Here is a 12,690-nt window from a genome sequence, read left to right on the forward strand (position 1 = left end):
CAGTTGGTTAAGCAACCGACTCTTGATTTTGGCTCAGGTCATGATCTCATGGTAGTGAGAATGAGCCACGTGTCAGGCTCTGTGCTAACAGCGCAGAATCTGCTTGGGATTCTCTCTCCCTCACTCTGTCTTTCCCCCAGGTGCAGGCATGGTCTCTCTCTAAATAAATAAACTTTAAAAAATTTGGCAGTTTCTTCAAAAATTAAACATAGACTTACCATACGACACAGCCAATCTACTCCTAGGTATCCATCAATAAAAATAAAAATACATGTTCCACAAAGACTTGGGCACAACTGTTCATAGCAGCACTATTCGCAACAGCCAAAAAATGGGAACAACTCCAATGAACACCAACTGGTGAAGTGATAAATAAAATGTGCTTGATACATACAATGGAATACTGTTTGGCCGTACGTATATATATACTATGACATGGATGATTTTCAAAAACATTAAGTGAAAGAAGCCAGACACAAAACTCTACATACTGTATGATTCCATTTATACAGAATGTCCAGAAAAGGCAAATTTATAGAGATGGGAAATAGACCAGTGGTTGCCTAGGGACAGAGGTGGCAATAAGGAGTGACTAGTTTCTTTCAAGGGTGATAGAAAAAATGTTCTAAAACTAAATTGTGTGATAGTTGTACAGCTCTGTAAATATACTAAAAGTCACAGAATTGTTATAAAAATAACTTTGCAGAACTCAGTTATTATAAAACACAGCTTTAAAATGAGTATTCTTGAATATAGTCTGGTTATGAGTCTTTCAATATATACAAAAGGGCATAACTTAATTGGGCTCTCAAAAATGCTAAGTTTTTGTAAATGTTGAATCACTAAATTGTACACCTAAAACTAGTATTACACTGTAGGTTAACTAACTGGAATTAAAATAAAAACTTTCAAAAAAACTTTGAAGTTTTTCTTTATAATTTTAGAACAATTCAAAAAATATTTAAGTGAACACATCTTTCTTCAAAGGTACCAGTCAGTACAAACTACACATAGAAAACTGATAGTATTCTTAAACAAGGGATGTTTAAATGCCCCCTAAACCGCAAATTTCAGTGGAAATTTGCTCATGGTGTGAGCAAGTCAGAATGAAGTCTAACATTAGGGATGTATGTTTCAGTATTCAACTGAAGCAAATGGATAGGTCAGTATCAAGGGAAAAAAATTCTTGCAGTTTCAACTTGATAGTTTCTTCTTGGGGGGGAAGGGTAGGGGTAGTTATGCTTAAAGGTTTTTTGGTTGTTGTGTTTTTTGTTTCTGGTTTTTGTTTTTTTTTTTCGGTCTCTGGTACTTCACATAATCACCCACAATGGCTTCACTTTAAAGACAAAAGACTAACTTCTCTCACATGTGATAAAACTGGTAATATATAATTGTTTTTACTTTAATGTTAGTTTTACTTAATTTTAAATTAAAGACCACAGAGTAGTTAACACTAAACCAAGACTTTGAAGCCACCTAGAAGGATATGCCCTGTGGCTATGTTTCATTGCCGGAGCCAGCCAGGCCTGTATTACCACCTGCATCTGTGTTTATAACTTCCTACCGTTACCTTCTGGAGAAGTATTTGAGGCACAATGCTTTTCTGCTACTCAACATTACCTTTAGAAAAGTCTTATATCAGAAGTATCAGGTTAACACTATGTAATATTTACTGACAACTCTCTTTCGTAGGAAACTCTTTAGATTTTTTTAAGCTTTATGACCCATCCAATGCTTTTTTTGTGTGCCACTATGATTGACAAAGTGAATCCTGCTCATCTAAGGTACTATACATGATTCAAACCAGACCACCAGAATATTTCCACAGTTTTAAATTAAAATTGTATATAAATTCAAGTTAATATGCCTAAAATCCCAATGAAAACGAGCACATTTTATAAAAATGTAAATAAATTGTAACAGAATGGGTGGAATATCCTCAATCCAGTTATTCATTATACTGTTTATCCACTTGCTTGTTTGTTCATAGACATTTCCTTATAAAATAAGATTCAGTCATTAAAATGAGTTGGAAGAAAAGGAATAAACCTTGCTCAAAATCTTCAGCTACTTAAAAGTGCTCCATGGGACTCCCGGGTGGCTCGGTCAGTTAAGTGTCCAACTCTTGATCTTGGGTCAGGTCATGATCTCATGGTTCCTGAGATCGAGCCCTGTGTCAGGCTCCACGGTGTCAGTGCAGGACCTGCTTGGGTTTCTCTCTCTCTCTCTCTCCTTCTGCTCTTCCCAAAATCATATGCATGCAAGTGTACACTCTCTCTCAAAATAAATAAACATGAAAAAAATTTAGAAAAATAAAAATGCTTTATAGAACCTATTACAATGCAAGATAAGAACTGATGAGATGTTATTCTGTAATTTTTCATAGCTGCAAATATTTGCAATAGCAGTTTGTTCTCAAAGCACTAAAAATTTTTTGCTCACTAAAAATCTGATATCCCAACCTGAAATTCATGCAGTCTCTGTGACTTCAAATTTTGAATTAGTAGAGTAAAAGTTAAGGATTAGACTTTTCTATTACTCTTTTAACTTTGTGTCTCCACAGAAAACAGGTTTCCAACATTTTCATAACCTAATGAAAATCTCTAGAGGAAAACTTTCCCTTAGTTTCAACTCACTCTCTCCAAATTATACCATCACCAGTGAAAAACAGACAAACAAAAAAGACCCAAATCCACCTATCCTCCTCCCAAAAAACCCTCTCACCCACTGCTTTTTAACATAGTCCTTTGAGGTATTCAGAGTCTTTTTCTAGTTAGGTAACGGATATTCAGCTTCATCCATAAATGCATTCATTTACTCGCCTCATCCTTTACACACTAAAGAAATTAACTATGCTGTGTAAATACATAGGTTTCCTAATACAAATTCACTGTAATACATCTAAAAAGGCATACATGTCTAAATAGGACCAATAATTTAAAAAATACTAGTTTCAAAAATGCACCTCTAGTATAACTGCATTTATTAAGTCTCTAAGCATAGATGAGGATAAACTTCAATGTTTGGTTCCTTGGCAACGAGTAACACTGACAAGCTATATATCCATGAACCACCTAACTGCTTAATATGCCAGAATATTTTAAGAGGACAGTAGTTTATATACTTTATCTCACATAATCCTCATTTTACAGAAAAAAACGTGTCAGAGAGCTTAAGCAATTTATTCTAGGTCACACAGCCAGTGACAAGGCCTGGAGGGATGTGAATTAACTTCTGACACACTGCAAAGAGGTACATTATGAAAAAGACTAGTAAATGCAATGAAGCCATGCAATGAAGCTTGCAAGCTGAAAGGAGTCAGAAGATACTACCAGTAGTTACCAATGTGGCCTTGTGTAACCACCTCTCTAGTTTATGCCTCAGTTTCCTTACTATGAAATGAAGAAGTGAGGCTACTATGTTACGAACCAATGTTTTAAAAGTTTGTGTACTAAAGGTAGTAAATTCACAAATGGCCAGATTTTCTAAGAATCTAAACTTCTTTCATTTTTCGGAATTTGTAAATCTGGGGGCAGCTGGATGGTTCAGTCAGTTAAGTGTCCCACTTTGGCTCAGGTCACGATCTCACAGTTTGTGGATTTGAGCCCCGTGTCAGGCTCTGCACTGACAGGTCAGAGCCTGGAGCCTGCTTTGGATTGTGTCTCCCTCTCTCTCTGCCCCTCCCCAACTCATGCTCGTGTTCCCACAAGCTCTCTCTCTCTCTCTCAAAAATAAACATTAAAAAAAAGGGGGGGGGGGCGCCTGGGTGGCTCAACTGGTTAAGCATCCAACTTCGGCTCAGGTCATGATCTCATGGTTCGTAGGTTCGAGTCCCACACTGGGCTCTGTGCTGACAGCTCAGAGCCTGGAGCCTGCTTCGGATTCTGTGTCTCCCTCTCTCTCTGCCCCTTCCAAGCTCATGCTCTGTCTCTGTCTCAAAAATAAATAAAACATTTTTTAAAAATTAAAAAAAAAGCTAACTTTAACTCCATAGGCAAATGTATTAAAAAGGACAACTTTCAATACCCACCTTATAAACTGTGTGATTTTTATTTAGACTCATTTGATTATGAAAAGAACAATATATTTTAGCCCACTTAGTTTCTTAAGATGTTCAAAATTGTTTATGTATAACATCCCAATGTTTTTGGCAACCAGTAAGGTACAACTTACTTTCCGGAAGAGGAAAATCAGGTGAAAAATAGGGAAGCCACTTATATAGTTAGAGCAAACATCTGACACCAGTGGTTAACTCATGTACTGATCTAGACAGTGGGATTTAGAATTTAAATTATCATGAGGTTATCACTGATGATCATTTGCCCAGAATAAGTGATTTAGCATGACAACAGTATTTTTGAACATCAAGTGCAATTTGTGATCTTTCAATAAATTTATCTTGAAAAAAAGAATGACATTACACAAAGAATAACAAACTAATAGGGTGCCTGGGTGGCTCTGTCAGTTAAGTAACAAGATTCTTGATTTCAGCTCAGGTCATGATCTAGCCATTTGAGTTTGAGCCCCCTGTCCAGCTCCAAGCTGACAGTGTGGAGCCTGCTTGGGATTCTCTCTCTCAAAATAAACTTAAAAACAAACAAACAAACAAACAAACAAACTATTAAGACAGCAAAGGTAAAAGCAAGCTATGCATTAGGAAAATTCTAAATTTAGTACCCTAAATTACAGCAAGGAAAGCCCTCACACCACCATTCACAAGTCTCAGTTCAAGCAATTTATTTTTGGCAAACCAAATCACAGCTGTCAACGCTGGGTTTTTTCCACCCCAAAATTACACGAAGTATTCTGAAAAAATGTAGACATCTTCAACTAGGGTAAAAGTTACAAATGCCGTGTGTCGTTAGAGATGCTTTAAAAAAAAAAAAAAGTCACACGGAAATGGGGGTGGGGGGGTTAAAAAAAAAAAAAAGCAAACAGACAAACCCTGGAAGATGCAGCAGAGCCCCCTTGCTCCCGAAATAAAACTCCTGGTGGCTGTAACAGCAGCGGCAGCGCTACTCCCGACAGAAGTTTTCAGCTGTCACTTCTAACAGCTGAGCGCTTCCTAGGAGAGAGCGACAAGCCGAGAAGAGAGGTGGTTGTGGGAGGTCTCAAGATTTTAATACTTGAAATTTACAGTCGAAGGAAAACCCTTCCGCACTTCACCTGCACTTACGGGACACCCAGTAAGCGAACACCCCTTCCCCCCAACATGCGCTTACACCACTCGCGCCCCGCCACATTCAAGTTCAACTTGGCTCAAGGAATTGACCACGCGCCCTTTTCGTTCACTCCACAAACAGACTGCTCCGGGCTGCGCTGATTAGGAGCTATGGGCGCGACCTGCACCTGCGAGTCCTGGAACGGCCTCACACCTAGGGCCAGATCCACCCCGCCCGCTCCCCTGTCTCATACAGCGCGGCGCCTGTGCTCCTCCAAGAGACTACTCGCGCCCCCTCGGGTCTCCGCGCTCTCGGAAGCGCCAGGCTTCCAGGGCCCGCGCCGCCGCCCTGGCCCTGTCACCTCGGGCCCCCCGGGACCCCGGGCCTCACCCCCTCCTCCAGCTCATCCTCAGAGCCCGCGTCCTCTGGCTGGTCCAGGTCTATGTCAAACACTCCTGCCATGTCCTCAGCTTCCCTGTCTCGGAAGTCCGGCGCTGGGTAAAAGCCGTCCCGCCTCCGTCGTCGCCTCATGGGCCCGGACCCGCCGCAACCACCGCCGCTGCTGCCGCCATCACCGGCTGCTTGGGCTTAGTGCGTCTGCGCTTAGGCCCTAGACTGGCTCCTCAAGTTCAGCTCTAGAGCATGCGTACAGAGTTCTATGAAGCCGAACTGTGGGCAATGAACATGCGTAGAGCTTTCGCCTGGAGCCAGGTACTGGCAGAAGCATGCGCAGAACCCCAGCCGAAGCCTCTTATGGTAGCTAGGTCATGCGCATTGTGTGCTAAAGCCTTTGATGGACAAGGAGCATGCGTACCATGTCTGAAGTTGATAAATTGAAATTGAACATGCGTAATTAGCCTCTGAATACCGGGGGAGGGGGGAGGAACCTACAACAAAACTCTTGGTTTATGAACATGCGCATTCGTTCTCCGTAGCTTTTTTTGGTATTGAAAGGGAGCATGCGCATAATGACGGGATTGTCCCTCTGAAGTTTGAACAGGACCGAAACGGCTGGTTCTGGGTCTGTCAGTGAGTGGGGTTTATGGGGAACTCCTGGAGCTAGTGGGGAAAGGGAGAGCCTTGGTTTGCTATAATAGTTCAGTGGCCTTGCGAAAATCACATAACTTTTCAAAGCCTCGGTTTCCTTATCTGTAAAATGAGAATAATGATACCTAGTTTGCAGGGTTATTTGAAAATTTACAAGTACAGTTTGGCTAGAAAGCCACTGTTCGTTCTAGTGCTGCACAGACCTGGTGTGAGGTCTTTACCAAAAATTGTCTTTTCATTGTTAAAAATAGAGAAGACTTATTCCCTTACTTCCTCTGGTTCTGTCTTTCCAAGCTTAGTATTCCTTGCTGTCTACCTGAGCTAAACTCTTCTAAGTGTTATTGTCATTACCAGGCCAGAAGATGATTGGTAGAGAAAGAAAGTCATTATGTAGAAAAGAGAAAATTAATGTTAATTAAATGTACAATTGTTGAGCTAGCTTCTGCATTCTGTGTGTTCCTGTAGTGTGAAGTATATACTAGGAATTCCTTCAACTAGCATTCATTTTATTTTGTTTTGTTTTAAATGCATGCTTAGGGAAATAGTGAATACAAATCAGATTTCAGAAACTATTGAGCTGTCTGAATGCATTTGGGTACAGTAAATTCCAAATCCCAAAACTGTGTGTAGAAAGAGAACAACTTCCTTGAATGATTAAGCTGTTTCATCTATAACACCATATACATGGCATTTTAAAATTATACTTTATTGATGTGTATTAATACTATATATGACATTCCTTATTTATTAGTAACGTAGTGGTTCTCAAAGCCTATATTTTTCTATTACAGGTTGCTCACTTTTTTGAAGGAGGCCTAGTTTGCATCTTCAGCATGTCAATAGTAACAGTGCAACTTGGTCAGTGTGGCAATCAAATTGGTTTTGAAGTATTTGATGCTCTATATAGTGACTCACACTGTCCCCAGGGACTCTGCTCTAAAAGAGAGAATGAGGTGTATCAAGCATCTTGCAAAGAAAGATTCTTCAGTGAAGAGGAAAATGGAGGTATGTGTGGTCAGTCTATCCATTGTCCTCTCCTTTTCTCTGACATAACCAACCTCTTCAAGGCCAAGTCTTCCATGTGGTATCTGAATCCCATCTCTTTTCATGACTTTGCTGTCAGCACTTTGTGTCTGTGTTAACAACCTTTGCCTCTCCAGTGGCATCTTCCCTCGGCACATGAGCATGCTCGGATCTCACCAATCTACAACCAACCAAACAACTTATGACTATAGCTTTTTTTCTTTTTTCAAGATTGCCCCTTTTGGTTGTGGGCACTGTGGGGTGGTACAGAAAGTACAGAGAATTTGGAATTTCATTTGGAATGAAAAAACATTTTTTTTCAATAAACTCTACCCCCAACATGGGGCTGGAACTCACAACTCCAAGATCAAGCATCACATGCTCTACCGACTGAGCCAGCCGGACGCCCCAGTTTTTTTCCTTCTTATGTCTTTACCTTCTCAATCTCCTAATCACTAGATCCAGTGACTGTTTTTCTTTTCTTAATTCACTTAACTTTTCTCCTGGATTTTATTCCATTAACTATAAAACTCTCTTCTTGAAACTCCTTCTCCTTAGTCTCTGAACTTTTTTTTTCTCCAGTGGTTGTGTCTCTGGCTCCCTCTCCTCTGTCCTCACTTACATAGCTCTCTCTGGGCCATTTCAGTTACTGTTGTAATTTGCTACTTCTTTGACGCTAGTGACTCTCAAATCTAGCCTAGCCTCTCTTTTTTTTTCTTCAAAAATTTTTTTAATGTTTATTTATTTTTGAGAGAGACAGAGACAGAATACGAGTGGGTTAGGGGCAGAGAGAGAGGGAGACACAGAATCTGAAGCAGACTCCAGGCTCTGAGCTGTCGGTACAGAGCCCAACGTGGGGCTCAAACCCACAAGCTATGAGCTCATGACCTGAGCTGAAGTTGAACGCTCAACCAACTAAGCCACCCAGGTGCCCCATCTAGCCTCTCTTTTAAGCTGCAGACTGATTAGTGAACATCTCCACCTGCATCCCCCTGTGTACCTCAAACTGGGCATCTCCATATGCTAGGGTGTTTGTTATCTTTCCTTTAGAACTTGGGCTCTGATTGCCCACATACTATCAAACATAACCATCTGCTTAATTTACCTCCTACATATATCTCTTCTCCCCTTTCCGTCTTCACTGTCATTGGCTTAGTTCTGGCTCTTGTCCTCTCTCACCTGGACTGTCACCTGGACTGTTTCAAGACATTCCTTCTAGTTTCCCTGCCTTCACTTTTGTGTCTATCATATCTATTCTCCAGACTGCTGTATTTATTTGTTATTTTAGAGAGAGTGTGAGTGGGGGAGAGGGGCAGACCGAGAGAGAGAATCATTTTTTAAATATTTGTTTATTTTTGAGAGATAGAGAGACCGAGCACAAGCAGGGGAGGGGCAGAGAGTAAAGGAGACACAAAATCTGAAGCAGGCTCCAGGCTCTGAGCTGTCAGCACAGAGCCTGATGCAGGGCTTGAATTCGTGAACCATGAGGTCATGACCTTAGCCAAGTTCGGATGCTTAACTGACTGAGCCGCCCAGATGCCCCTAGAGAGAGAGAATCTTAAGTACACTCAGCACGGAGCCTGATACAGGACTCAATCCCATAACCCTGGGATCATGACCTGAGCTAAATCAAGAGTTGGACACTCAATTGACTGACCCCCCTCGGCGCCCCCACACTACTGTATTTAAAAAGTCATCTGACAAGGGGCGCCCAGGTGGCTCAGCCTGTTAAGCATCTGACTTCAGCTCAGGTCATGATCTCACAGTTTGTGAGTTCTAGCCCCACATTGGGTTCTCTGCTGTCAGTACAGAGCCCACTTTGGATCCTCTGTCTCCCCTCTCTCTCTCTCCCCCTCCCCCACTTCTCTCTCTCTCTCTCTCTCTCTCTCTCTCTCTCTGTCTCAAAAATAAGCAAACATTAAAAAAAAGCCAATCACCTGACAGGACAACTGGCTGGCTCAGTTGGTATAGCATGTGACTCTTGATCTCAGGGTTATGAGGTCAAGCTCCACATTGGGTGTAGAGATTACTTAAAAAATAAATAAAAGGGGCACCCGGTGGCTCATTCAGTTGAGCATCCGACTTCAGCTTAGGTCATGATCTCGCAGTCTGTGAGTTCGAGCCCCGCGTCGAGCTGTGTGCTGACAGCTCAGAGCCTGGAGCCTGCTTCAGATTCTGTGTCTCCCTCTCTCTCTGCCCCTCCCCTGCTCATGCTCTGTCTTTCTCTCTGTCAAAAATAAATAAACATTAAAAAAAATTTTTTTAATAAATAAAAATAAAAAATAAATAAAAATAGGGGCACCTGGATGGCTCAGTCGGTTGAGTGTTTGACTTCAATTCAGGTCATGATCTCACAGCTTTTGGGTTCCAGCCCTGCGTCGGGCTCTGTGCTGACAGCTCAGAGCCTGGAGCCTGTTTCGGATTCTGTGTCTCCCTCTCTCTGCCCCTCCCCCGCTTGTGCGCGCGCTCTCTCTCTCTCTCTCTCTCTCTCTTTCTCTCTTTCATTAAACATTAAAAAAATTTTTTTAATAAATAAAAATAGAATAAAAAGTCATCTGACTATTCCTCATCTGCTTGAACATTTTCAGCAGTTTCACATTACCTTAAAAATAAATTTCAAGCTGGGGGCTTGGGTGGCTCAGTTGGTTAAGCGTCTGACTTTGGCTCAGGTCACGATCTCACAGTTCGTGAGTCTGAGCCCTGCATCAGGCTCTGTGCTGACAGCTCAGAGCATGGAGCCTGCTTGGATTCTGTGTCTCCCTCTCTCTCTGCCCCTCCCCCTGCCTCTCTCTCTCTCTCTCTTTCTTTCTCTCTCTGTCTCAAAAATAAACATTAAAAAAAATTTTTTTAAAAAGATAAATTTCAATGTTTTTAGCACTGCATACCAGGACTTCCAAGATCTGAGCCTGCCTACTTTCCATCTCCATCCATTACTTCCTCCACCCCTTCCTCCGTCTTGTGCTTCAACAATCCTGAGCTGCTTATTGTGCCCATGGTATTTTATATCTCTGAATGTGCTACTCTTAGTGTGGATTCGTCATGAGTCATTATCATGTCATGCTGTGATTAAGTTTTATCTCTCCCACTAGTCCTTCTAGGGCCAGATTGATGTTGTCTTCATCTCTGTGTTACCAGCACAGTACATGGCACATTGTAAGCTCTCAACAGATGTTTGTAGACCTGACCCAGTGATCATTTTAGCCCACACTGATTCATCCTGCTTAGCAGAATGCTAGCATTATGAGGTGCCTGGGTGGCTCAGTCGGTTACGAGACCGACTTCAGCTCAGGTCATGATCTCATGGTTGTGGATTTGAGCCCCATGTTGGGCTCTGTACTGATAGCTCAGAGCCTGGAGTCTGCTTCAGATTCTGTGTCTCCCTCTCTCTCTGCCCCTTTCCCTCATGCTCTGTCTCTCTCTCTCTCTCTCAAAAACAAGTAAACATTAAAAAAAAATTAAAATTGGGGTGGCTGGGTGGCTCAGTTGGTTAAGCATCCAACTTCGGCTCAGGTCATGATCTCACAGTTCCTGAGTTTAAGCCCTGCGTCAGGTTCTGTGCTGACAGCTCAGAGCCTTGAAGCCAGCTTCAGATTCTATGTCTCCCTCTCTCTCTCTCTCTGTCCCTCCCCCACTCATGCTCTGTCTCTGTCTCTGTCTCAAGAATAAAAAATAAACATAAAGGGATGCCTGGGTGGCTCAGTTGGTTAACCATCCGACTTCATCCCAGGTCATGATCTTGCGGTTCATGAGTTCAAGCCCCGCACTGGGCTCTGTGCTCACAGGCCCTGGAGCCTGCTTTGGATTCTGTGTCTCCCTCTCTCTCTGCCCCTCCCCTCCTCATTCTCTGTCTTTATCTCTCTCTCTCTCTCTCTCTCTCTCTCTCTCAAATATAAAACAAAACATTAAAAAAATATTTTTAATAAAAATAAAAGAAAAAAGAATGCTGAGTACTATGATCCGTCTGCATATACCTGCTGCTGCCCACTTCAGTTTCTAAGCAGTGTGACAGATCTTTCTATCCTCAACCTTTAGATTTTTTTTTTCTTTTTTTGGACCTAGAAATTTGTTCTCTGCGAGAACCCAAATAAGACTTATGAAATATTTTTCTTTCGGTTTTTCTTCTCTCTCTAGTTCCCATTGCCCGGGCTGTACTTGTTGATATGGAACCTAAAGTTATCAATCAAACACTATCAAAGGCTGCCCAGTCTGGCCGATGGAAATATGGCCAGCATTCGTGCTTCTGTCAGAAACAAGGTTCTGGAAACAACTGGGCATATGGGTAAGAGTAACTCCTCATGTTTTCCAGTTTAGATACAGCTACCTGGACAGCTTAGTTATAGCTGTACAGTTAATATACCAAGCACATAATCTTGAAATTGCTGTTTTAGGGGCACCTGGGTGGCTCAGTGGTTGAGCATCCGACTTCGGCTCAGGTCATGATCTCACAGTTCGTAGGTTCATAGGTTTGAGGCCCACGTTGGGCTCTGTGCTGATACCTATGAGCCTAGAGCCTGCTTCAGATTCTGTGTCTCCCTCCGTCTCTTGCCCCTCCCCTGCTCACGCTCTGCTACCATTTAATGAATAAATGTTAAAAAAATTTTTTTTTAAATGGCTGTTTTAGGGGCGCCTGGGTGGCTCAGTCGGTTAAGCATCCGACTTCGGCTCAGGTCATGATCTCGCGGTCTGTAAGTTCGAGCCCCGCATCGGGCTCTGTGCTGACAGCTCAGAGCCTGCAGCCTGTTTCAGATTCTGTGTCTCCCTCTCTCTCTGGCCCTCCCCCGTTCATGCTCTGTCTCTCTCTGTCTCAAAAATAAATAAACATGAAAAAAAAAATTTTTTTTTAAATGGCTGTTTTAAAATGTAGAGTGTAGGGACGCCTGGGTGGCTCAGTTAGATAAGCGTCCGACTTCGGCTCAGGTCATGATCTCACAGTTCGTGGGTTTGAGCCCCGCATCAGGCTCCGTGCTGACAGCTCAGAACCTGGATCCTGCTTCTGATTCTGTGTATCTCTCTCTCTCTCTCTGCTCCTCTCCTGCTCGTACTCTGTCTCTCTCTCTCAAAAATAAATAAACTTAAAAAAAAGTTTTTTTTAATGTAGAATGTGACTTCATCCAGAAGAAACTCTTTATTCTGTCTCATGTATGTCTGTGCTTCAGGTCCAGGTAATGATGAAACCAGGGATCTCTTGCCAGCAAGGTTTTCTACTTTTTCATGTTGTTCTGCCAACTAACTTCTCATTAAAAAATATTTTGGGGTGCCCAGGTCACTCAGTTAAACGTCTGACTCTTGATTTCAGCTCAGGTCATGGTCTCACGATTCGTGAGATCAAGCCCTGCATCAGGCTCTGTGCTGACAGCATGGAGCCTGCTTGGAATTGTCTCTCTACCTCTCTCTGCCCCTCCCTCATGTGTGCATGCATGGACACACACGCTGTATCTCTTTCTGTCTGTTTCTTAAA

General features: G+C 42.3%; 2 protein-coding genes across 5 annotated transcripts in view; one reads left to right on the forward strand and one right to left on the reverse strand.

Annotated features, from left to right (window-relative positions):
• The window catches only part of RPS6KB1 (ribosomal protein S6 kinase B1), a 39,176-nt gene extending 33,412 nt beyond the window's left edge, over positions 1-5,764 (reverse strand). Inside the window, exon 1 of one of the 4 annotated variants that reach the window (XM_030295249.1) lies at positions 5,553-5,759. In XM_030295249.1, coding sequence (XP_030151109.1) covers positions 5,553-5,693 — 141 coding nt within the window. In that variant the 5' untranslated portion in view covers positions 5,694-5,759. Of the gene's footprint in view, positions 1-5,552 lie in introns of all 4 variants that reach the window. The other 3 variants (XM_030295250.1, XM_030295252.1, XM_030295253.1) reach the window with 3 other exon arrangements.
• Positions 5,765-6,025: 261 nt separating this feature from the next.
• The window catches only part of TUBD1 (tubulin delta 1), a 32,868-nt gene continuing 26,203 nt past the window's right edge, over positions 6,026-12,690 (forward strand). Inside the window, 3 exon segments of the mRNA XM_030296715.1 lie at positions 6,026-6,183; positions 7,001-7,214; positions 11,364-11,511. Coding sequence (XP_030152575.1) covers positions 7,043-7,214; positions 11,364-11,511 — 320 coding nt within the window. The 5' untranslated portion in view covers positions 6,026-6,183; positions 7,001-7,042.

Source organism: Lynx canadensis, chromosome E1, assembly GCF_007474595.2.
Source record: "Lynx canadensis isolate LIC74 chromosome E1, mLynCan4.pri.v2, whole genome shotgun sequence".
Lineage (NCBI taxonomy): Eukaryota > Metazoa > Chordata > Mammalia > Carnivora > Felidae > Lynx > Lynx canadensis.